The sequence below is a fragment of the Globicephala melas genome, chromosome 15 (assembly GCF_963455315.2).
Source record: "Globicephala melas chromosome 15, mGloMel1.2, whole genome shotgun sequence".
Taxonomy (NCBI): domain Eukaryota; kingdom Metazoa; phylum Chordata; class Mammalia; order Artiodactyla; family Delphinidae; genus Globicephala; species Globicephala melas.
Window position 1 is genome coordinate 62766796 of NC_083328.1, and position 27096 is coordinate 62793891.

General features: G+C 43.3%; 1 protein-coding gene across 3 annotated transcripts in view; it reads right to left on the bottom strand.

Moving 5' to 3' along the window:
* Positions 1–3128: 3128 nt before the first annotated feature.
* Positions 3129–27096, bottom strand: part of EDEM2 (ER degradation enhancing alpha-mannosidase like protein 2) — a 49295-nt gene continuing 25327 nt past the window's right edge. For all 3 annotated transcript variants that reach the window (XM_060284514.1, XM_030830784.3, XM_030830786.3), the window contains 8 exons: positions 26350–26455; positions 21116–21241; positions 18937–19148; positions 16393–16534; positions 14630–14754; positions 8715–8859; positions 5796–5917; positions 3129–3710 (listed from right to left, as the gene is read on the bottom strand). In XM_060284514.1, coding sequence (XP_060140497.1) covers positions 3210–3710; positions 5796–5917; positions 8715–8859; positions 14630–14754; positions 16393–16534; positions 18937–19148; positions 21116–21241; positions 26350–26455 — 1479 coding nt within the window. In that variant the 3' untranslated portion in view covers positions 3129–3209. The remainder of the gene's footprint in view (positions 3711–5795; positions 5918–8714; positions 8860–14629; positions 14755–16392; positions 16535–18936; positions 19149–21115; positions 21242–26349; positions 26456–27096) is intronic.

A 27096-nucleotide genomic window follows, 5' to 3' on the forward strand; every position in this document is an offset into this window, starting at 1 on the left:
ATGAGTATACTACCCAAAGCAATCTACAGATTCAGTGCAATCCCTGTCAAATTACCAGTGGCATTTTTTACAGAACTCGAACAAAAAATCTTAAAAATTTTATGGAAACACAAAAGACCATGAATAGCCAAAGCAATCTTGAGGGAAAAAAATGGATCTGGAGGAATCAGAGTCCCTGACTTCAGACTATACTACAAAGCTACAGTAATCAAGACAGTATGGTACTGGCACAAAAACAGAAATATAGATCAATGGAACAGGATAGAAAGCCCAGAGATAAATCCACTCACCTATGGTCAACTAATCTATGACAAAGGAGGCAAGGATATACAATGGAGAAAAGACAGTCTCTTCAATAAATGGTGCTGGGAAAACTGTGCAGCTACATGTAAAAGAATAAATTTGGAACACTCCCTAACATCATACACAAAAATACACTCCAAATGGATTAAAGACCTAAATGTAAGATCAGACACTATAAAAACTCTTAGAGGAAAACATAGGCAGAACACTGTATGACATAAATCTTTTTTGACCCACCTCCTTGAGTAATGGAAATAAAAATAAAGAAATGGGACCTAATGAAACTTAAAAGCATGTGCACAGCAAAGGACACTATAAACAAGATGAAAAGACAACCCTCAGAATGGGAGAAAATATTTGCAAATGAATCAATGGACAAAGGATTAATCTCCAAAATATATAAACAGCTCATGCAGCTCAATATTAAGAAAACAAACAACATAATCAAAAAACAGGCAGAAGACCTAAATAGCCATTTCTCCAAAGAAGACATACAGATGGCCAAGAGGCACATGAAAAGCTACTCAACATCACTAATTATTAGAGAAATGCAAATCAAAACTACAATGAGGTATCACCTCACACCGGTTAGAATGGCTATCATCAGAAAATCTACAAACAACAAATGCTGGAGAGGGTGTGGAGAAAAGGGAACCCTCTTGCACTGTTGGTGGGAATGTAAATTGATACAGCCACTATGGAGAACAGTATGGAGGTTCCTTAAAAAACTAAAAATAGAATTACCATATGACCCAGCAATCCCACTACTGGGCATATACCCAGAGAAAAACATAATTCAAAAAGACACATGTACCCCAATGTTCATTGCAGCACTATTTACAATAGCCAGGTCATGGAAGCAACCTAAATGTCCATCGACAGAAAAATGGATAAAGAATATGTGGTACATATATACAATGGACTATTACTCAGCCATAAAAAGGAATGAAATTGGGTCATTTGTAGAGACGTGGATGGACCTAGAGACTGTCATACAGAGTGAAGTAAGTCAGAAAGAGAAAAACAAATATTGTATACTAACACATATATGTGGAATCTAGAAAAATGGTATAGATGAACTGCATTGCAAGGCAGAAATAGAGACACAGATGTAGAGAACAAACGTATGGACACCAAGGGGGGAAAGTGGGGGTGGGGTGCGGTGGTGGTGGGATGAATTGGGAGATTGGGATTGACATGTATACACTAATATGTATAAAATAGATAACTAATAAGAACCTGCTACATAAAAAAATAAAATAAAATTCAAAAAAAGAATATATAATCTTTTGTATGTATTCAATAATACATGAACATTAAATGAATATAATGCCAAAACAAACAAACAACCCAATTAAATAATGGAAAGAGAACCTGAATAGACATTTTTCTAAAGAAGACAGACAGATAACCAACAAACACATGAAAAGATGCTCACCATCACTGATCATCAGGAAATGCAAATCAAAACACAATGAGATATTACCTCACACCTGTCAGAATGGCTATCATCAAAAAGACAACAAATAACAAGTGTGGGCGAGGATGTGGAGAAAAGGGATCCCCTGTGCACTGTTGGTGGGAATGTAAATTGATGCAGCCACTGTGGAAAACAGTAGGGAGATTCCTCAAAAAAATAAAGATAGAACTACCATAAGATCCAGCGATTCCATTTCTGGCATTTATTTGAAATAAACAAAAACACTAATTTGAAAAGATTATGCATGCCTATGTTCATTGCAGCATTACTTACAATAGTCAAGATATGAAAGCAACCTAAATGTCCACCAATAGATGAATGGATAAAGATGTGGTTTGGACGAAGTGAGAGAGTGGCATGGACATATATACACTACCAAATGTAGAATGGATGGCTGGTGGGAAGCAGCTGCATAGCACAGGGAGATCAGCTTGGTGCTTTGTGACCACCTAGAGGGGAGGGATAGGGAGGGTGGGAGGGAGACCCAAGAGGGAGGGGATATGGGAATATGTGTATACGTATGGCTGATTCACTTTGTTGTACAGCAGAAGCTAACGCACCACTGTAGAGCAATTATACTCCAATAAAGATGTTGAAAATAAAAAAGATGTGGTTTGTGTACACACACACACACACACACACGTGTGCACACGCAGTGGAATATTTACTCAGCCACAAAAAAGAATGAAATCTTGCCCTCTGTAAAAATATGGATGGACCTAGATGATATTATGTTAAGGGAAGAAAGTCAGAGAAAGACAAATACCATATGATTTCACTTATGTGAAACATAAAAAAACAAAACAAATGAACAAACATAACAAAACAGAAACAAACTCAAACTGGTGGTTGCCAGAGGGGGGGTGGGGTGGGGGGAAGAATGAAATACGTGAGGGAGATTAAGAGGTACAAAATTCCAGTTATAAAATAAATAAGTCACAGGGATGTAATGTACAGCACAGGGAATATAGTCAGTAATACTGTAATAACTTTGTATGGTGACAGATGGTAGCTAGGCTTATCGTGGTGATCATTTTGTAATGTATAAAAATATCTAATCACTATGTTGTACACCTGGAACTTATGTAATTTTGTAAGTCAACTATACTTCAAATAAAAAGTAAAAAATGAAAATCCCTCCCCCCCAGAAAGAACTAACAAATACATTTATAACACCCTCCAGAAAATGGGAACTTTGAAAGGAAGGGAGATTCAATTATCAACCCCTGGAGTCTTTTATGTTTAGCTGTTTCTCCAACTGTATGAGAAAAACAAACTAGATTCGCAATTGTTTTTAGCCATGAACCCTTTCTTTGAATGAAATCTCATGAAATGATCCAATATGTAAAATAGAAAACCATGATCATCAAAAGCAGATTTATTGTTATAGTTTAGTTTCAAAAACAAACAAAGTATCATCCAGTGGTTATGAGGAATCTAGGAAAACCTGTCCCAGTAATGCCAACTTTGAGGTAAAGGGCTGACTAGGGCAGCTGAGAAGTGGGATTTTCTGCTTGGTGGGCTTCTTCTCCCTTGCCCGGTCATAGTTTTCAGGGGAGGACAATGTCCCTGGCCCTGTTGGGGGTTCCCATGGCCCTGAGCTCATAGTTTTTTTCTGAAATCTCGACCTATTCCGTTTGAGAGAGTAGAATTCCCTCATCAGATCTTCTACTTCCCACTGCTCTTCCTTCAGCCTCCGGCAACAGTGCAGGGCGGCGGGGTCAATGGGGTGTGCTTCAGTGTTGAAGATGTAACCCCCGGCCCCCAGGATGCACTCCCCGTAGGGGGTTATCACCGCATCGAAGGTGGAGCCATTGTTGTGGATGAAGTTGGTCGGGTCAAACAGCAGGTAGAGGTATTTCACGGTCTCGGCCAGGAAGAAAGACTCCATGCGGTTGTCAAGCTTGTGGTCTCGCAGATCTTTGATCTGCCACGTGGGGGAGGGAAGCAAGTCAGACCAGCATCACAGTACAGCAGAAAGGGTCAGGGGACCCTGTCAGGCATTCCTGCTCTGCCACTAGGTGACTGCAGGCCTTTGGGCAAATCACTTAACTTTCCAGAACTTTGTCCCTAAAGTATATTTATATCATAAATCTTACCTGTCACTCCTTCACGGAAAACCCTCTGTTGACATCCCATTGCCCACAGACTAAAATCAAAGTCCTTATCGTGGCCTAACAGGTCCTTGGTGATCTGGCTTCTGCTCCCTCCCTGACCTCATCTCTTCCTGCTCTCTCCCTGGTTCTCGCAGGTCCAGCCACATGGCCTTTCTGTTCTGTGAACAAGCACATGCCCAGCCCGGTTCTTTTCATTGGTGTCCTCGCAACCTGGAACACTCCTCCTTCAGATGCCCTCCCACTCTTTCACTTCCTTCAGGTCTCTGCTCAAATGCTACCTCATCAGAATGGTCTTCCCTGGCCCCCCTACATGATACAACAATCTCCTAACCCCTTTACCTTACCCTTTTGTGACTCTAAACATTGATCTAATCATTCCCTTCTTAATGATGCAAAAATGTAGCATCATTTACTTAGCTAATCCTCCCTTGACAGACATTAAGGAGGTTACCAAGTTTTTTGCTCTTATAAACAACTAATTAGGAGTCTTTATGAAGAGAAATTCATACTGAGTTTACAGTCAGGGATGAGTAAGTTTACTTGCTACAGATATTTATTTTAGCTTCTCAGAATTAGCAATACATTTTCTTAAACGAAACTAATTCTCAGTAGACATCTATTTTACACCAAAAAAATGTGACTAAAACATGGACTTGATGTACCAAGAATTATTATTCTCTTGCCCTGTTTGCCAAAGGCCAAGGAGTCAGTTGCCTGTTCCCATCATTCGCCTTGGAAGGGCTCCAAAAGACTTCATTTTCATGGAAATAAGTCAAGAGTTCCTAAGGGCCCAACGGGCTCATCCACTTTGGCTTTTCATAAAATACAACATATTAGAAACTAAAACATATCATTGCTGTATATTTCTCCTACACATATAGGTCTTTTCTTTAAAAACATGTATCTATGTTTTACTTATAGAATATAATCACATTACAACTTTTTGAAAAAGAAGGTTTTTGTTTGTTTTTAATTCCTTACCCTAAAAAAAACCTCTGCAGGCTTTTTGGCAAATAGGCTTCCAGGCTATTTGCTTACACATTTGGTTTTTACATGTCTGTAACCACTGTTTATTTCTGTCTTGCCTGCCTGGGTCCTCTCAGGATGTGACATGGCTCTCATCCTTAACCCTTTCAGTCCATTCCCCACAGAGCAGCCAGAGTGCTCTTTCTAAAATACAAATCAGAGCACGTCACTGCTCTGCTGTAAATGCTCCCAAGGCTTATCATTCCAAGCAGAACAAAAGCCAAACTCTTCCCCACGACTTATACAAAGCCCTGCACAATCTAGCCGCTGCCTACTTCTGGGGCTGTATCTCCTCCCACTTTCCTCCCTGCTCACGCCCTCCAGCCACACTGGCCTTCTTTCTGTCTTCCAGATACACATTCTTTGTTTTTTCTACTAAAATGTCAGCTCAGGGGCTTGGTCTTTCTTCATTGCTATAACCCTCAGCCTAGCACAGCGCCTGGCCCGTGAAAGACGCTCAGTAAATATCTGTGAGACCAGTACAGCTGTTCCATTAAGGATCCCTGGGTTTGCAAATAAGGCTATGGGACTCCGTAATTCCCTTCTAGAATCCATTTTACAAGCCTTTTCGCAAAATGTTTCACAATACTCACCCTTGCCAAGTAGCCTATTCTGACAGCTAAAGGATCTATGAAGCAGGGAGAACGCCAAGGGCATGGAGTCAAGACCCCTGGGAACTAATCCTAGCTCCACCTCTACTAGCTCTGTGACCTTTAGCAAGGCTCTCAGCTTCTGCTCCTCAGTCTCCCCATCTATAAAATAAAGGCATTGCTTATATCTCTAAGGTTCCTTCCAGTGCTAATATTCCAGAGGCTCTTTAGCAGCAGGGGGAGACATTTCCCAATTCTTGGGCCCGTGGAAACACTTACTGTGGCAAATCCACATTCCACCTTGCTGATTTTTTCGATGGATTCCACAGCATCTCTTCCGAGTTCTAAGAGGGTGGGGTCCCCCGTGGCACGGTAGAGGTACATGGCGCTCTCAATGAGTTCTGCAAAGTTCAAAGTAGACCTTCCTTCACCCAGTGGCTGGGCAGAGAAGGCTTGGGGACTGCCTGGGCCAGTGAGAGATTCCTTCTCTCCACACCATGTCCACAGGGTCCAACTAGGGGGAACATGGGACAACTCACTCAATACTGAATCTTCAGAGCCAATATACCCAGTCTGAAGCTTAGTGGACTTAGTGGACCATGGAATCCCATCCCAAGGGAGAGACAGGCAGCCAGGTTCTGGGATAGGGAAGGTGGCAGAGGCGGCTGCCTATCTCCCAATATCTGTTCCCTCCTTCTTCCTTAGTAACAGAAGAGCTAACTTTATCCAAGCACATGGACGCCTAGACTAACAACTATTCCCAGCAGGCAGGTGTGGGATTAAGGTCCCTGCCACCAAAGACAGTCATGTAAGACCAGAGAAATAAATTTCTATTTTATCTAAGCTACTACTTTTTATCTGTCACTTACAGCCTAACCTAATCCTAAAACTTAAAAGAGTATGAGCCTGTCATTACAAGGCCCTTTCCAAGATGGGATAGGCCAAAAGATAAAGGTTAAGATACTCAAGAATCAACTTTCAATCTAACAAAGATGCAGCCATCAGTTCTCTGTGCCCAGAACAAGGCAACAGTCTTGCCCTGTTCTACACCACAACTGGAATTTGACGTTCACACATGGGCCCCATTATAAGATGAATATTCGCCAACTAGTCAACAGGAATTGGACCAGATGGGAATATTTATTCCAGAGAAAAGAAAACTTAGCAAAATGTGTTTGTTGCTTTCAGATATCTAGAGAGCTGTTATGGAAAAGATTTGATTTCTAGGGTGGGCCCAGTAGGCAAAAGCTACAGCTCAACAGACTTTCCTACTTCTTCACCTCTTTTTTCTCAGAGAGGAAAGAACACCTCTCCCCTCCCTATACCAACGTCTCCTCCTGATGTTCTACATCCCGTTTCCTCCTAGCCCTTGATCAGTACTTTTCCCCCTTTTGATTTTTTACTGCAAACTCCATTACTTATTTTTGGAGAAAAGATCGCTGCCTATCTCTCCAGTTTTCTCCTACTTCTCTCTCTGTTTACCCCACAGGCCTCTAGACACTGGCTAATCTAATCACTCGTATTCTAAGCAAAGATTGGGGCACATTTACTGGTAGATGAACACACTGTGTGTGTTCAAAGACAGAAAAGATGGTGTCCTCATGGGAAGCCTCTCCTTATGCTTCTCACAGCTGGCTGACTCAGTATACTCAGTAAACAAGATACTCAAGTATCTTGTTTCTTGTTTTCTCTTCCTTACACATGGGCCTGTGTATGCTAGTAAATGCTTTAATTTCCTGTATATCTAGCCAACTCTCTAGAAGAGGGTGACAGCCCAAGGTTTAGATTTGGACTTAGGTGGAGGTTAAGCCCTTCAGAGGCTTTTAGGCTAGGTTCTGTGCTCCAGCACTGCTGATCGGATACATGCACCAGAGCGTCAGGGACTGGCCAATCTAATCATAGAATAGTACCTTATCTCCCATTTGCTATTGTTTTGGGATAGGAAGGGTGACTGGTCTAAGACATTTCTGGATTCCTGGCTGTGGTACCTTGCTTTCCACTGAGCATTCCTGCAAACAAAACATGTTGCCTCCTTAAGTAGTGAGCCCCCTGTCACTGGTGGTAATCAAACAAAGATGAGATAACCACTTGACAGGGCTATTGCAGGGGGATTTCGATTAGAAGACCTCTCAGGTTCCCTCTAACCTTGAGAATGCACATGTCTAAGTCTTACATTTAGTCCCAATCTCTGTCTTCATTTTATCTATTGGTAACATGGGATCCAATACCATCTGAGTATTTTCTCTTTAAAAAAAAAAAAAATGCCATGAGAATAAATGCATGAGAAATACTAAAAACAGCAGCCTCTAAGGAGTCAAAAGTGACTAATTTGCTGCTTCCAGTTGCTGCTTTACTCCCGCTTCTGGTCCCCCTCCAAGACTCCTACAGCAATCACTTAGAGGACTACAGGGTTAGAGGAGGAAGGAAGTGGAGCCGAGGATGGCAGGATGGGCAGAACCCATTAGAAGGCCCATCCCACAGCTAAAAGGCATTCAGGTAGGAAGAGTCTAAAACAATGGGAATGTAACCTATTTTAGGGGGGAGGGGAGATGACTGTGTGCTGACTCAGCTTCCTTCCTCTGTCCCCCTTTCCCTTCCTCTCCTCACAATGTTTAACTTTCCTTCAGTGAGTCATAAGATCGGAGCTGGAAAGGAACTTAGAAGAGTTCTCAAGTGTGTTGTCCCTTTCTTCTCTACATCTTGACTGCTGACCTGCAAGTGGGGAGGTGGACGAGAAGAGATGATTCACTCCTAAAGTCCATTCCAAAGTTCTAACGTTCCATAGATGCACAACTTATCTGACCTGACCCACTGACTTAACAAAGTGTGCCTCCACATCTGAAATCCCAATGGCAAGAACTCAAAAGGCGTCAGCCTGGCTCTTTCCATCTCACTTGCTTGTCTGGGTTTGAAAGAGCATAAGATGTAATTAGGAGACCTGGGTTCCAGTCCTAGCTCCTATACTTAACAGCCTTGGGCAAGCCATTTCAACCCACTAGGCTTCCGTCTCCTTCTCTGAAAATAAGGGGGATAAATAATTCCTAGAAGGAAAACCATCCAGAGCCACTGGAAGAAGCAGATGGGAAAAAAATGGAGCTGTGAGCACTTGTGAGGCATGGAGCCTCATAGATATGCGAGGGGTTGGGATTCTGAGAATCAGAGCCTGTGGGCTGGCAGTAGGCCAGAGATGCTGCTTACCCGGTCGAAGCGGGTAACCCTCTCGCTTCTCCACTGTATATCCCTGAGGAATGTTGTAGAATTCCGGGAGCCCCCCAAACTGCTTCCAGACGGTGTAGTAGTTGAGGAAGGTCCTCATGGCATTGTCAATGTCCCCAATGAGGGTCTGTAGGAGAGAAGTGGTTGTCAGGCAAGCAGCCACCAGGCAGGAAACCCACATACAAAACCCCACACACGGGCTTCCCTGGTGGCGCAGTGGTTGAGAGTCCGCCTGCCGATGCAGGGGACGCGGGTTCGTGCCCCAGTCCGGGAAGATCCCACATGCCACGGAGCGGCTGGGCCCGTGAGCCATGGCCGCTGAGCCTGCGCGTCAGGAACCTGTGCTCCGCAACGGGAGAGGCCACAACAGTGAGAGGCCCGCGTACCGCAAATAAAAAAACAAAACAAAAACAAAAAACCCACACACAACCTCAGGGAAAAGAGGAAGCGAAGGCTTTGGAGCCAAAAAGACCTGTGATCAAACCCAGAGTCGGCCATTTACTCAGTGTGCTGCCTCAAACCAGACACTTAACTTCTCTGAGCCTCGTCTCTAACATGCAAAATACAACGTATATTTTACATTGTTGTGAGGGACAGAGGCTGTATACAATGTCCCTGCCTACCAGTACATGCTCAGTCAATACTGGCTACTAACTGCTTTTAAGTAGGTAAGTCAGCCATCTGATTCAAAATTCTAAGAATAAGAAAAAGATTGATTGTACTTAATCTCACTCACACCCTACCCCCCAGCAAATAACCATTTTGCATTAGTTTGTAAACATAAGCAAAGATGCATGAGTATGTATTACTTCCCCCACATTAAATACGTCTTATTAAATATACTTTTCTGTAGCTTCCTTTGTTCATTTAACAATACATCTCAATTTTTCCATGTAAGTACATAAAGCACTCCCTCCTCCTATTTATACAGTTGCATAGTATTCCATTGCTTGGACCACAATTTAATTAGTTCCCTATTGATAGCTAGTTGGCTTGGTTCCAATTTTTTGCTATTTGCTACAATAATCAATGCTGCAATAAATAACCCCATACATATGTCACCTCAAACATATGTGAAGCGTGTCTGTAAGACACATTTCCAGAGTTGGGATTGCTGAATCTGAGACTATATGCACTTGTAATTTTACTAGGTGCTTCTATGTAGCTATTCGTATTACTGTAAGCTCACAGGGAAACAGCTGACCTTCCTGACATCTCCACTGGATGTCTCAAGGATAGAACAAACTTGACAGTTTCCAAACAAAACTATCGGTCCCTTCACTCTCCCGCAAAGCTGCCTCCCTCCTCTCACCTCTCTCCCTTTTCAGTAAACGGCACCACCTTCCACTGATTCCACTCTGGCCAGATACCTGCTGGCCATCCTTGACTCCTCCCTCTTCCCACACTCCCACATCCATTCCATCAGCAACTCCTATCAATTCTCTCTCTCTAAAACATCAAGAGTTTTCTCTTTATCTCCAGAGCCACCACCTGTTCACCTGCATCTTGCACTGGGATGACCTCAAAGGCCTCCTCACTGGTCCTACCACTTGTCTTCTCCAGTCCACTCTTCCCAAGGCAGCCAGAGTAACTGTCTTACTCAGTGGCTTTCCACAGGCTCAGCTTAAGGTCAAGACACCTCACCACGGCCCTCAAGGCCCTGAGCAATCTGGCCACTGCTGACTTTCCATTGACTGATCTTTCCCTTCCCTGGACTGTGGCCATGCTGCTTTTGTCTCTGATAAACACCCAACTCTTTCCTGCCTCGGGACCTTCACACATCATGTTTCCTCTGCCTGGAACATCGTCCCCCACCCCAGTTCTTCACATATCAGCTTGAGCATCACCACTTCTGAGAGGCCTTCTTATCTAAAGTAAGTCCCCATCCAATAGTCTCTCTTTTAGCCTCTAATTTGTTTCCTTCATTGCAACTTATTATTTTATGAATATGTCTAAGTTTTTCTTTGTGTCTCACCCTCTATAAAGTTCACGAGGACAGGGCCTGGAATACAGCAGGCACTCAAATATTTGTTGAGTAAATGAACAAATTTAATGTCTATAAGCCTCCTTTCTTCATCTATGAAACATCGTTTACCTCGGCGTGTTGTGATGATTCTGTGTAAAATGCCCAGCACATAAATCATTCTTTCATAAATATTTATCACCTCTATGTGCCAGACAGACTGTCAGCTAAATGTTAGTTATTAGTGTTATTATAACCTCATAGAGAAATAACCCCAGGACCCGTTCTTAAAGCAGGAAAAGTGCCACACACAAAGCACACAAATCCTATACAAAGACGGCAAAGTGTGGTATATACATACAAAGGAATATTATTCAGCCTTAAAAAAGAAGGAAATTCTGACACATGCTACAAGCATGAACCTTGAGGGACATTATGCTAAATGAAATAAGCCAGCCACAAGAAAACAAATACTGTATGATTCCACTGATATGAGATACCTGGAGCAGTCAAAATCATAAAGACACAAAACATAATGGTGGTATGACCCAGCAATCCCACTGCTGGGCACATACCCTGAGAAAACCATAATTCAAAATGAGTCATGTACCACAATGTTCACTGCAGCACTATTTACAATAGCCAGGACATGGAAGCAACCTGTCCATCCACAGACGAATGGATAAAGAAGATGTGGCACATATATACAATGGAATATTACTCAGCCATAAAAAGAAACGAAATTGAGTTATGTGTAATGAGGTGGATGGACCTAGAGACTGTCATACAGAGCGAAGTAAGTCAGAAAGAGAAAAACAAATACCATATGCTAACACATATATGTGGAATCTAAAAAAAAAAGGTTCTGAAGAACCCAGGGGCAGGACAGGAATAAAGACGCAGACGTAGAGAATGGACCTGAGGATACGGGGAGGGGGAAGGGTAAGCTGGGACGAAGTGAGAGAGTGGCGTGGACATATGTACACTACCAAACGTAAAACAGATAGCTAGTGGGAAGCTGCTGCATAGCACAGGGAGATCAGCTCGGTGCTTTGTGACCACCTAGAGGGGTGGGATAGGGAGGGTGGGAGGCAGACGCAAGAGGGAGGGGATATGGGGATATATGTATATATATAACTGATTCACTTTGTTATAAAGCAGAAACTAACACACCATTGTAAAGCAATTATACTCCAATAAAGATGTTAAACAAAATAATAATGATGGTTGTCAGGGGCTAGGAGAGGACAGAATGGGGAGTTATTGTTTCAAAGGTATAGAATTTCAGTCTTACAAGGTGAAGAGAGTTATGGGGATGGATGGTGGTGATAGCTGCACAACATGAATATAAATACCACTGAACTGTACACTCAAAATGGTTACCACGGTAAATTTTATGTTATGTGTATTTTACCACAATTTAAAAAAAGAAAAAAATACAATCATTTATTTTTTCTTCCATTACTGGGCATTTGGACCATTTCTAGTTTTTCTTTGTCATGAACTTTGCTGCTGGGAATATCCATGTACAGGTTGCATCTTTCCCTGGTCAATTATTTTCTTGAGGAACATGCATAGAAATAGAATCATGCAAAGTCAAAGGGTGTGATCAGTTGTATGGCTGGGTGGTACAAGCAGGTTTTCCAAGAGGAATGTAGTCACAAATAGTCGTAAGGAAATAATTTTCCTGATCCTTAATTTTCCTAAAATGGATCTGCCTGAAAAGATGCTTACAACACAAAGGCAGGCTACCCATTCTATCTCTTCCACAACTGTCCTACCATCTTATAAAAGCAAGGTGTACCCACCAACAATCTCCAGCCTTACTGCGGAACATTGTCCTTGGATATAAAAATGTCCTGAGCACTGAACTAGGTTAAATTTAAAATATTAGTGTAGGTGTTGAGAAAAATGAATGGCTCTAACCACTGGGTAACAAATCCTTCTGCAAATCAGACGGCTTTCAATTCTTTGCCTTCAAAAAATTGAAAGAGGAACTGGTCAAGTTGTCAGCAGAGACATCATTAAAAATAATTTTTGATGACAGATCATTTGTGATTTTTTTTAACCATATAAAGAGTGAACCATAAAATACTGCCACATTTGCAGGTCAAAAATGGTTGATGCTGGCAATTTTATATGGTTCAATCTATTAACTCAATGATTTCAAAGAACTGAATGATATTACAATATCAAACTCCTTCCATCTCCATCTACTTATTTATGTGCATAGGCTCCGCGGCACTTACATCTAAAAAAATGAAAAGCAGGAATAAAACTGATGCTTAACAGTGTTCTGTTTTAGCAACATGTATTATTCATGCACAAATACATGAACTACTTAAAAACTTTAAAAAGCCCCAAAAATCTCATTAAGAAATGCACTTCCAATAAATTACTTCCAGGTTTATAATCATCCAAAATTGTAAGCTATAAATGTTGTTTTAATCAGTTACATACTAATGATAACTAAATCCAGAAGAAAACAAATGTAATACTCAGAGCTTATGATCACGGGAAATTTAAAAACATTTTAAATTTCTATGTATGAACAAATTTTGTCACAGAGAAATATGATACGGTGAACAATAAAATGCTTTCAGCATAAAATATAATAACTAGGATAAAATCCTGTTGGAGTGGTAGAATGGAAATATGAGTTGGAGGAGAAAAAGGAATGGTATGCAACTATTTAAACTCATAAGATTAAAAACATGCATGGGGCTCTATAATTTTTCAAAATTCTTTTAGGGGACACTCAGCTAAATTTGAAGAACTTAGAAGAGTTGAACCAATATGTAATGTTATCAACAAGTTCTCTCTGAGCTTCTTTCCCCATCTATAAAATGAGAGGGTTGGCTAAAAGTATATAATGGGGAACAACTTAAATGAATGACAATATATCTATTCCATGGAATATATGCAACTGTTTAAAAAAGTAAAATTGATCTTTATGCATCAATAAAGAATGATCTCCAAGATACATTCAGTGAAAAAGAATAAAAATGTTCCTATTTACGTAAAGAAAAAAGGGTGCTATAAATACGCATATACCTATGTACATGGATTTCTGGAAAGAGGTACAGAAAACTGACAACAAGGGCTGGATTGGGGAGAGAATCTGAGGGTGGGGGCTTGAGACTTATCATTGTATTCCTTGTTGGGCTTTAAAAATTTACCACCAGGCTTCCCTGGTGGCGCAGTGGCTGAGAGTCCGCCTGCCGATGCAGGGGACACGGGTTCGTGCCCCGGTCCGGGAGGATCCCACATGCCGCGGAGCGGCTGGGCCCGTGAGCCATGGCTGCTGAGCCTGCGCGTCCAGAGCCTGTGCTCCGCAACGGGGGAGGCCACAACAGGGAGAGGCCCGCATACCGCAAAAAAAAAAAAAAAGAAAAGAAAAATTTACCACCATCTACATGTTACTGCCTTTTCTTAATTTCTTAAGATTAAAAAGAAGTTGTTTATAAAAATATTAAAAATATTTTAGAACACATAGGGGCTGGATTAGATGGGCTCTAAGATCCCTTCCAGCTGCAACTCTATCAGACCACGTAATGGACACACATAATGATGGCAGACAGAGCAGTCCCAGATGCTGTCACGCCCTTTCCTAGGCCCGCTGTCAAGAATGAGGATACGTGACAGAAATGTCCAGTGGAGAAATGGTCATTGCCAATGGCTATTACCGCTCTGTCTACTTTAAGTGGTACAACATTCCACAGCAAGCTGGAAGTTCAGTTCCTGACACCTTAAAGGTCCCCTTGGAAAATTCAGTTTGGCAGAACTTTAAATCTGTCTCACTCTAAGCCCCTCTCCCATCCCCAATCCACCCCTCCAAAAAAAAGTGCTCAAGCACTTTTTTGACTCATACATTAGAATGAGCTTGCTTTGCCGGTTCCATAGAAAAAGGACCACCCTCTCTGATCGTTCCTACCTGAAGACCAGGCCAGTAGGCCTCCAGAGACTGGAAGACTGGCATGGACACAGTCCCCTTGTACATCTGCACCCACAGGTACCAGTCATCGAAGCGGGTGTAATTCCGAATGGCTCTGTTATATTCTGCAGAGGAGATAAGATGATGGACACATCAGTGATGAGGGACACAAAAAGCAGGCTTTGGCAACAGAAGGATGGACTTAAACATTTGCAAGACGCTAGGGTGGCCCAGCCTCAAAGCAGACTAGGATGCAAGGAGGCACAGAGGAAGGAGCATGGGTTCTGGAGGCAAACTTCCAGGCTCAAATTCCAGCTCCAGCTTTACCACTTGTTAGCTGTGACCTCGGGCAAGTTTTTTCCTCGTAAGCCTCAGTCTTATTATCTGTAAAGTGAGGAGAGTAATGTTATATACCTCATGGGACTGTGCAGTCATTTATTCACTCAACAATATTCACTGAGTGCCTACCGGGTGCCAGGCACCTGGGGGGTGGCAAATAAGACAAAGTCCAGCCCTCAGGGAGCTGGCGTTCTAGTGGGAACTTGAACTTATAACTCCCCCTAGACTGTAAATCTATGAGAGCTAGGACTTTGTTTTGTTGATTGCAGAATCCCCAACAGGAAGATAGTACATAATAAAGATGCACAATAAGCATTATCTGAATGAACAAAGTACCAAAAACATGCAAATAAATAAGACAATCTCAAACAGTGTTGTACGGATGAAATGAAATAGTCCATGTTCAGTGCTTGGCACAAAACTTAACACATCAATGGTACTCAGTAAATATTTGCTGAATAAATGAATGGTAGCTATAATTATTATTAGGTGCCCAACAATTCCTCAGTATCATTACTACTAGTGTCTAAGGGCCTGAAGGGTAAACTGCTTTTATTCAACAGGCATTAATCTACAGCTACCTCCTGCAAAGCACTGTGGGGAGTACAGAAGTATAAGGCCTGGATGCTGCACTCAGTTAGAAGAGCTATAACTGTGATGATAGCTGACTGCAAAAATGATGCCGGGCTTCCCTGGTGGCGCAGTGGCTAAGAATCCGCCTGCCAATGCAGGGGACACGGGTTCGAGCTCTGGTCTGGGAAGATCCCACATGCCGCGGAGCAACTAAGCTCATGCACCACAACTACTGAGCCTGCGCTCTAGAGCCCGCGAGCCACAACTACTGAGCCCACGTGCCACAACTACTGAAGCACGCATGCCTAGAGCCCGTGCTCCGCCACAAGAGAAGCCACTGCAATGAGAAGCCCGTGCACCGCAACGAATAGTAGCCCCGGCTCGTCACAACTAGAGAAAGCCTGCGCGAAGCAACGAAAACCCAACGTGGCCAAAATAAATGAATAAATTTATATATTAAAAAAAAAAAAGATTCTGAAGGCCCTAAATTCTGAGGAAGAATCAAGCTATTTTCTGGGCAAAGTGACATTTAAGCTGGGCCTTAACGGGTGGACAGAATTTGGACACATAAAGGCAGGAAAAAAGGTATTTTAGGCAAAGGAAACACCATGTGCAATGGCCAGGAAATAAAAATCCAGGGCTGCATGTAGAGAAGCCAGCATGGTTCAGTTGGCTCTTGCAGGAAGGCATGAAAAGGTGTAGCGGGCCTCAAGTGGGCAGTGTAAGTCCATGGTGCTTTTGAATGCAGAGCTGATTCTGTAGGCACTTGGGAGCAACTGAAAGTTTATAAATAAACTACATGTCAATAGGGAAAACCATGGGGAAAAGCCCCCTTACCCTGCCCTTTTTACCTAGGAACATGGCCATGAGCTTCTTATCCTGAAGCAGGATGGCTCCTTTTACCAGGTACTCAAAGTAGGAGTCCACGCCAGCCCCAATGCCCGCGTCCTGGGCCACCCACTTGCCAGTGAGCACATCGATGTGGTTGCCGACCTAGGAGAGAGACATTTGGTGTCAAAGGAGGGCCCAAGACCAAACAAGGATGTCCCCACACCCCTGACTGTCCCGTGAGATACAAGGCAGGCACCCCAGTGCTTCTTGGGAGACATGCAGGCTATCGGGGTACAGGGTTGGGGGGCAAGGCTGGATCATGGCCAGCTCTCTTGCATATATGTACAGTGGAGACACATCTCATGCACGTTTAGGAGGACTTAATTATACACACTGGTCAAAAACTGAAAAAAGAACAATGACTTGGAGTGTTCATGCCCTGTCTAGAGTGAGTGTGAGCTGGGAGATGAGAACGTGCTGTTCCCACAATCTGTCTCAGACTTCTCAGCCTGAGAATCTGCATGCGATTCCAGTGTCTAAAGACATAAGATATACTTTCCGTATTTCCATAAATCAACTTGGGAAGGACATCCAAGAAACTGATAGAGTAGTTGCTTGTAAGGAGAGGAACTGGGTAGCTGGAGGACGGGTCACAGATGTCACTGCGTACTTTTTTGTATCCTTTGACTTGTGAACCATTTAAAAATAAATTTTAGGGCTTCCCTGGTGGTGCAGTGGTTGAGAGTCCGCCTGCCGATGCAGGGGACGTGGGTTCGTGCCCCGGTCCGGGAAGATCCCGCATGCCACAGAGCAGCTGGGCCCGTGAGCCATGGCCGCTGAGCCTGCGCGTCCGGAGCCTGTGCTCCGCAACGGGAGAGGCCACAACAGTGAGAGGCCCGCGTACCACAAAAAAAAAAAAAAAAAAAAAAAAAAAAGCATAAAAATAAATTTTAAAGATTTAAATGAAGAGATATGTTGTCCATATAACTTAGACCCCGATGGAAGCTGATAACTTCACTTGGTACTCATTCAAAGAAACAGCTAATTGTCCTGTGTTAGTTTGGGCAGAGCCCCAGCAAGGAAGCCAGGAAGTAGTTGATTTGGACGGTGAGTCCCTGGAAACTCTGGAAGAGGAGGGGAAAAGTGAGGCAGGGCAGGGAGGCAGCCCTAAAGGGTGTGCTGTCAGGCAAGTTACCACCATGGGAAATGGAGCTCCATCCCACCGGGCAGCTCTGGGAGTCAGTGTAGAGCATGAGCCTCAGCATGGTCCCACCCGAGGGCCGGGGAACAAGGGTGATTGTCCATAAACTCCCATCAGTATCAGCCACTGGTTGAGAACTGCTCTGGGGTAGCATTTAAGACCTGGCGTTTCCAGCCAAGTGCAAGCAGAGCAGGATCCAGGCACCAGAAAAGGCCCGTAGCCAAAGAGACATGGGTGACAGCAACTGGAAGACAGGCCAGTGTGCACGGAAATGATAAAGGGCTGAGAGGATGTGGGCAGGGTGGTCACGGAGTCACTATGGCTCCCGAGCTGGAGAAAAAACTGCCTGTGTTGGACACTAAGGGGGTTACTCTAGTTCTCCAGAGTGGCACCTTCTTAAGGGACTGTCAAGGAGTCCTCACACAAGTTTCACTTTTCAAGCTGACTTAGAACCAGACTTTGCATAAAACGTGCCTCCACCTGAATCACTTTCGGACAACACAGTCTTTATAAGTCATAATGACTCAGCAAGGAGGTATTAATCCATCCATATTATTGCTGAAGTAACTGTGGATCAGAAAGGTTGAGTGACTTGGCCAGGGTCACACAGTTTCAACATAGTAAGGCTGGGGCTCAGTCTCAGTTCTGACTAAATCTAGTGCTATTTCCTGGACAGCTTTGGCTCAATTACTGTTAGTTTCACTGGATCATCTAGTTTAGGAGCCGAAACCGACCTTAAATTTCCATAGGTGAGTAGGTTTGTAGGGGAAAGAAAAACTCTGGGGTCAAATAAGTTTGTGAAACGTTGAGTTAAGCAAAGTTAAATAGATGAATTTATCATAGGATTTGATAACCTTTAACCTGCTCGTGTTCATTATGACTCTCCAAAAAAAGGATACTATTTATAGTGTTGCCCAAGTTTAATTGACCAGTAATCATTTCCTCATGGAACAGCCATTCAACATCTCTCAAATCTTTTGGTTCTAAGAAACACAGTTTTACAAACAAAAATATGTAAAAATGAGGGCCAGACAGGCTGACGATCTAAGGTCACCGAGTGAGTCAGGGGCATGAAGCATATGACCCGCTCCCTAGATCAGAGAAGCTCAAGGAGCCAGAGCTTATCATGGCCCCTTTTCCTGCCAGAGGATGTGCTCTCATGCTCTCCTCCCCTCTGTGCCAAAGCATGAACTGGAGGCTTGGTCTACTTTTGGTGTCGTGAGCCTAAGCCTTGGATCACTCCTGAGGTCACCCTTAGTTTCCTTCGGCTGGACCGCAACCTGTTGCTCAGAGCCCTGAGCCTCGTAAGCAGGGGCCAAGGTGGCCAACTTGAGCTAGACAGGAAGAGTGGCAGCGGACCTACCAGCCCAATATCTGACCGGCTCTCCCAGAGGCGCATCAGGGCCACTCTGGCCACGTCTTCGAACACAGGGTCACCGGTGAGGCTGCTCAGGGTGGCAAATTCCACGATGAAGGTCCCGATCCCTGCTGTGCAGGTGACAGGAGTCTCTCCTGGGTTCACGCCATGAAGCAGGTTCACCGTTCCATACGGCATGCCAGTGGGGGTCTGAAAGGCTGAACAATCGCAAAATTAAGAACTCAGATAGGAGCGGGGAGGTGGGCATGGGTGGACACAGGACCAAAGCCTGAGGCCTTGGCCAGCACTTCCCTTTTGCCTCCTGGGTGACCTGCTAGAGACTGAGCCAGAGAAGGATAAATGTCACAACTGGAGGGCCCTCAGTGGCCACCTAACCCAGATGCTGTCAAACACTGCTCCTCATGCCTTGGGCTCTTGCCTGTGGTGAGCAGGGAAGCAGCAGGCTGTGCTCTGGGGTATCACACTCCACACATGCTCACTTTAGCTAGAGCAGCTCTACTTTTACTTATTTTATATTATGCCTCAGAGCCCAGGCAAGTAACTGAGTGTGAAGCAGGCAGGGCTTAAGCCACAGGCAGTGGGGGAGCTGGTGGCACAATGAAAAAGCCATTCATCTACTTCTTAAAACACCATTCTGACCAAATGAAACACAACTGAAGACTGTAAACGGTCCCAGAGCAGCCAGTTTAAGATTCCTGCTCTAAATAAAGAGTTTCAGGGGCTACGTTATATTCTTTAAAAAGGATATAAACCACAAAACTGCCAATGTGGTCCAACCCTCAATTCACAGGTAGGAAAGCTCAGGCTTGTGAAGAAGTGACTCAGAGATCACAGAGAGAGCCAAACGGAGCTGGGATGGGAATGACTATCACGTGCCCACTCCCCTTCCCCCCGCAATGGGCCCAGAGCCCTGTCCACCTCACCCCAGTGCCTTCCAATTCAAGGCAAGGAACTAAGACAGCAAGTCAGAGGCAGAGATTTCCTCTCCAGGCTGAAAGGTCAAACAACCCCAAAGCAGCCTGTGCGTCACCAAACTGTGAACAAAGTTGTCAAAACTTCCAAGAACCACAAGGTCCAGCAACTTTACTGTAAGAAGAGAAACTTGCTATCTGGCAGACATGAGTGGTAAGCAAGGAGGATTCAAGTCACAAGCAAGAAGGGCCCAAAGGGATAGTTCAGAGAAGTCAGGCAGTATTAAAAAGGGGGTGGGGAGGTGACAAAATCCTGTTTCTCAGCGTGACTGCACTTTTCAATATGTATATTTCTCAATACAAAAAAAAGAAGGGAGCAACCAGACAGTTTCCCTCCAGGGATGAGTCACACAGGACATGACGTTTGTAAGGAGACATTCAGGCCGTGAGTGAGACCTGAACCCAGTTCGCTCACTCTCCTCAGCTCTTCCCCAAGGATGAGAGGCAAGTCCTGGGTGAAGGGGAGAAGTGAGACGGCCAAGAGGTTGGTGGAAAGCACAGTGTAAGGTGTTTGGGTGTGAACAGCTCTCAGAGCCTCCACCACACCCTGAAGAGAACACAGCGTCCCGCTGATGCTGCCGAGCCCAGCTACTGCCCCTCTGGACAAACACTGCAGCTTGGTCTGCAGCCCTGGACATGGCTCAGCTACAAAACAAGTCCCTCTCATGTCTCAGTGGTGTTTGAGGTTCTCCAAGAACTTTCTCCTCTCTGACCTCATTTTACGTCTCCCCAGAGGGAGGCAGGAATTATGACTCCCATTTGATAGACGGGGAAATTGAACCAAGGAGAGGAAGAGCGGCTTGGTCAAGCTATTGGTTGTCAGAGCCGAGTCTAGAACCAGAGGTTCCGAACGCTCAGACCAAGGCTCTTCTCTGGAACCCTTTCATTCCAGTGGCGTGTGGGCCTGGGAGGGGGCAAAAGCACTCACTCAAATAAGGGCAAGAGCCTTCCAGCCACCAGGCTGGCCTTCAGCGCTCCTCGCAGACATTAATGAGGTCAGCTCATCCATCCTAGCCTAGCCGTCAAAATGCCAAGGACTCTCCTGTTTTCCATGGTGGGCGCCAAGAGGTAGAAATACCAAGTGTTTGGGTGAGCAACACGAGCAAATAATTCTGCACAGCCACTCTCTTCTCCAGCAGGAGCAGCAGGACCTACCGGACTTCATCTCTGCCCCATCTCCATGTGGGTCTTACCTGGGAGGAGTTTCCGGGCTGCCTCCTCAGCCATCCTCAGGAGAGGTCCCGAGCAGGGCCATCCAGCCTCCACTTCTACCCCAGCCCTCTTTGATAGCAGGTGAGCAGACAGAAGTCCTCCTACTACTACAGATGGTACAAAAAGCAAGTGTCAGAATCCTAAGGACCAGTCTTTCCCTTGTACAAATTAAACTTAATGCTCTGTTCAGTGGCTCACTGGGAAGGGGCTGGAGCCATGTAGCAAAAGAAGAGTCCTTAACCCCACACACTGGTATAGTGTTAAGTTCATGAAGTTTTTTTTTCTCTTGGTGGGTCACAAAAATAATGGTTATCGGGCTTCCCTGGCGGCGCAGTGGTTGAGAGTCAGCCTGCTGATGCAGGGGACACGGGTTTGTGCCCCGGTCCGGGAAGATCCCACATGCCGTGCAGCGTCTGGGCCCGTGAGCCATGGCCGCTGAGCCAGCGCGTCTGGAGCCTGTGCTCCGCCACAGGAGAGGCCGCAACAGTGAGAGGCCCGCGTACCATTAAAAAAAAAAAAAAAAAAAGGTTATTTTTTTGCAGTCCCTACTGTATACCAAGCACTAGGTACTACTGTGCCCTCTTCAGACGGAGATACTGTGGTTCAGAGAGGTAAACTGACTTGCCCAGGGTCATCCATCTAGTAGGTGGTAGGGCCAGGTCTGTCTGACTCCAAAGTCCACGCTCGTTGCACTTGGTCACTGTCTCCCCATCACCCCAAGACCAAGGGAGGATACTTATGACCTTCACTTTATTCATTTATCTATTTCAATTTATTACATAATATTTAGGACTTATAAAAAGATACAAAGGTTATCTGGAAATATGGCTAAACAGATATCCTGAATGGCCCTCCCACTGAAAAAACTGGTGACCTTGAGCTTCAGTTTTCCCCTCCTCCTGGCAGACCAGGAATAAGAGACAAAGGCAGGACCTACCCAGAGTGGGAAGTCTGATAGAAGATCCCTCCATGAAGTTGGGATCTGGAAGAATTATATCCCCTGTGTAAAGATGAATTAAAAATAACCCCTACACACCTCCCCTAGCATAGAGTAAGGAAAACTGTATACCTCAAATCTCAATGCCAAGTAAAGTGAAGAAAAAAAAAATCTCTCCTAAGAATTAATAACCACAAACTGGTACCCACTAAGTTTTACAGACTGAATTCACACTAACTGTGTAGTCTAGAAAACCTCAAATCTTTAGCCTAAGGTGGTTTTAGCAGATAATGCCTCCAGCCACATGGCAAGAGTAAACAAAAAATATATCTGGAAAAACCCACATTCAACCCGGGCCTCAAAGAATCCCACAGGTAAAACCTAGGCAATAAGTGTTCATTAAAAAATAAATAGGGACATTTAGAGAAGAGCTAACGCCTATCCTTCTCAAACTGTTCCAAAATATAGCAGAGGGAGGAACACTCTCCAACTCATTCTACAAGGCCACCATCACCCTGATACCAAAACCAGACAAAGATGTCACAAAGAATGAAAACTACAGGCCAATATCACTGATGAACATAGATAAAAAATCCTCAACAAAATACTAGCAAACAGAATATAACAGCACATTAAAACGATCATACACAATGATCAAGTGGGGTTTATTCCAGGAATGCAAGGATTCTTCAATATATGCAAATCAATCAACGTGATACACCACATTAACAAATTGAAGGAGAAAAACCATATGATCATCTCAATAGATGCAGAGAAAGCTTTCGACAAAATTCAACACCCATTTATGATAAAAACCCTGCAGAAAGAGGCATAGAGGGAACTTTCCTCAACATAATAAAGGCCATATATGACAAAACCACAGCCAACATCGTCCTCAATGGTGAAAAACTGAAACCATTTCCACTAAGATCAGGAACAAGACAAGGTTGCCCACTCTCACCACTATTATTCAACATAGTTTTGGAAGTTTTAGCCACAGCAAACAGAGAAGAAAAAGAAATAAAAGGAATCCAAATCGGAAAAGAAGAAGTAAAGCTGTCACTGTTTGCAGATGACATGATACTATATATAGAGAATCCTAAAGATGATACCAGAAAACTACTAGAGCTAATCAATGAATTTGGTAAAGTAGCAGGATACAAAATTAATGCACAGAAATCTCTTGCATTCCTATACACTAATGATGAAAAATCTGAAAGTGAAATTAAGAAAACACTCCCATTTACCATTGCAACAAAAAGAATAAAATATCTAGGAATAAACCTACCTAAGGAGACAAAAGACCTGTATGCAGAAAATTATAAGACACTGATGAAAGAAATTAAAGATGATACAAACAGATGGAGAGATATACCATGTTCTTCAATTGGAAGAATCAACATTGTGAAAATGACTCTACTACCCAAAGCAATCTACAGATTCAATGCAATCCCTATCAAACTACCACTGGCATTTTTCACAGAACTAGAACAAAAAATTTCACAATTTCTATGGAAATACAAAAGACCCCAAATAGCCAAAGCAATCTTGAGAACAAAAAATGGAGCTGGAGGAATCAGGCTCCCTGACTTCAGACTACACTACAAAGCTACAGTAATCAAGACAGTATGGTATTGGCACAAAAACAGACATATAGATCAATGGAACAGGACAGAAAGCCCAGAGATAAACCCACGCACATATGGTCACCTTATCTTTGATAAAGGAGGCAAGAATATACAGTGGGGAAAAGACAGCCTCTTCAATAAGTGGTGCTGGGAAAACTGGACAGGTACATGTAAAAGTATGAAATTAGAACACTCCCTAACACCATACACAAAAATAACCTCAAAATGGATAAAAGACCTAAATGTAAGGCCAGACACTATAAAAACTCTTAGAGGAAAACATAGGCAGAACACTCTATGACATAAATCACAGCATGATCCTTTTTGGCCCACCTCCTAGAGAAATGGAAATAAAAATAAACAAACGGAACCTAATGAAACTTAAAAGCTTTTGCACAGCAAAGGAAACCATAAACAAGACCAAAAGACAACCCTCAGAATGGGAGAAAATATTTGCAAATGAAGCAACTGACAAAGGATTAACCTCCAAAATTTACAAGCAGCTCATGCAGATCAATAACAAAAAAACAAACAACCCAATCCAAAAATGGGCAGAAGACCTAAACAGACATTTCTCCAAAGAAGATATACAGATTGCCAACAAACACATGAAAGAATGCTCAATATCATTAATCATTAGAGAAATGCAAATCAAAACTACAATGAGATATCACCTCACACCGGTCAGAATGGCCATTATCAAAAAATCTAGAAACAATAAATGCTGGAGAGGGTATGGAGAAAAGGGAACACTCTTGCACTGTTGGTGGGAATGTAAATTGATACAGCCACTATGGAGAACAGTACGGAGGTTCCTTAAAAAACTAAAAATAGAACTACCATACGACCCAGCAATCCCACTACTGGGCATATACCCTGAGAAAACCATAATTCAAAAAGAGTCACGTACCAAAATGTTCATTGCAGCTCTATTTACAATAGCCAGGACAAGGAAGCAACCTAAGGGTCCATCATCGGATGAATGGATAAAGAAGATGTGGCACATATATACAATGGAATATTACTCAGCCATAAAAGGAAATGAAATTGAGTTATTTGTAGTGAGGTGGATGGACCTAGAGTCTGTCATACAGAGTGAAGTAAGTCAGAAAGAGAAAAACAAATACAGTATGTTAACACATATATGTGGAATCTAAGAAAAAAAAAAAAGAAAAAAAGGGTCATGAAGAACCCAGGGGTAAGACGGGAATAAAGACACAGACCTACTAGAGAATGGACTTGAGGATATGGGGAGGGGGAAGGGTAAGTTGTGACAAAGTGAGAGAGTGGCATGGACATATATACACTACCAAATGTAAAATAGATAGCTAGTGGGAAGCAGCCGCATAGCACAGGGAGATCAGCTCAGTGGTTTGTGACCACCTAGAGGGGTGGGATAGGGAGGGTGGGAGGGAGGGAGACGCAAGAGGGAAGAGATATGGGAACATATGTATATGTATAACTGATTCACTTTGTTATAAAGCAGAAACTAACACACCATTGTAAAGCAATTATACTCCAATAAAGATGTTTAAAAATAAATAAATAAATAAATAAGGGACTTCCCCGGTGGCTCAGTGGTTAAGAACCCGTCTACCAATGCAGGGGATACGGGTTCGAACCCTGGTGCAGGAAGATCCCACATGCCGCGGAGCAGCTAAGCCTGCGAGTCACTATTACTGAAGCCCACGTGCACAGAGCCCATGCTCTGCAACAAAGAGAAGCCACTGCAATGAGAAGCCCATGCACTGCAACGAAGAGTAGTCCCCACTCGCCACAACTAGAAAAAGCCCACCCGCAGCAACAAAGACCCAACGCAGCCAAAAAAAATAAACAGTTAGTTAATTAATTTAAAAAAAAAGAATCACTGGGTCAAAATTCATTGAAATGTGTAGATCTGTGCATTTCAGTATATGTAAATTTACCTTAATAAAATGAATGATTCATTAAAAAAGATTCATTGGGAACCTGCTAAAAATACTGACTGTAGGACCCAACCCAGAGATCCCAATTCATTAGATTTAGAGTGGAGTCTGCACAGCTGAACTTTTTAAAATGTCCCAAATGCTTCTGATGGGCAGCCAGGTTTGGAAACTAATACCCTAGCCTTGCACTATGTAACACAGTAATTAGTAACCACATGTCACTATTTAAATTTAAATCCATTAAAAGTAAATGAAATTTAAAATTCAGTTCTTCAGTTGCAGTAGCCACCTTTCAAAATGTTCAATAGCCACATGTAGCTAGTGGCTACTGGACTGGACAACACAGATATAAAACATTTCCATCAACAATGCAGAAAGTTCTAACAAACTTTCAATAGGCAATAAGCTACAAGAAGGCAAGGATTACATCTTTCTTGCTCTTGGCTGAAAGCCTGGTACCAAATATATGTTAAATATGTGAGTAATCCTGGCATATTTCTTTTCAGTCTTTTCTCTGTCCCCTGCTCACTTTCATGTCTGAAACTGATGAGGGATCCCGAGACCTCCCTACCCAACCCTACAGGAGGGAAGACTGTCAATCTGGCTTGAGTCAAGTGCCCTGGCAAGGCTGGTGCTTAAGATCCTGTTTATCACCTCTTGGTTTACACAGAAGCCAAAATTTCACATTCTCCTTTCTTCCAAGTGCCCTAGAAGGCAGCCCTCACCTCGGATGTTGGTTTCAAACACAGAGGCGTTCACATCAATATCAAAGTCCACGTTGTCCTGGAGCACTTCAACCACTCTTTGGAATTCTGAGACATTCCCCAAAATCTGAAGGAAAGAGAGACCTGACTGTGAGGCTCTCAGGCTTGTGGGCACTGAAGATGCTAGATTCAGAGTCTAGGATCCTATGCTGGTGTGAATCCTACTTATTCAACTTCAGACCTACAGTTTCTGTTCTAGGACTGCTGGTAACAGGAGAAAACACTGAGAGCTGGAAATCACACAGACCCAGTATCAAGAGACTGGTAAAGTAAATTCTTTGGTACCAATTTAAGAATTTTTATGTACTCATTTAAATGAAACCAATATAAAGACTGTAGACCACATAAGGAAATCTTAGCTTGACATTTACGGTGGATATTTATTGTTTTTAACCTTGTCACATTCAGCCTTATAGAAAATACTGCAGGTTGGTTGGCCCAACATTGATTCTCAATCTTCTTTACCCTTGTAGCTCCCAGCCATAGAGGCTAGAAATCCACATATTTGCTTTCTCAGTCTCATTTGCTACTGGGTGATTGTGTTACCCAGTCAATTCTGAGCTTTGTAAAGTCTACTAGGGGCACTTCTCAGAAAGCTCCTGTTTTCCTAACAGAAAGGGACAAGACACAGTTGGCATGGCTTTTACTCTTTTTCTTTCTGCTTTGAAAGCAGACTTGATTTCTGGAGCTGTGGCAGCCATCTTAGGC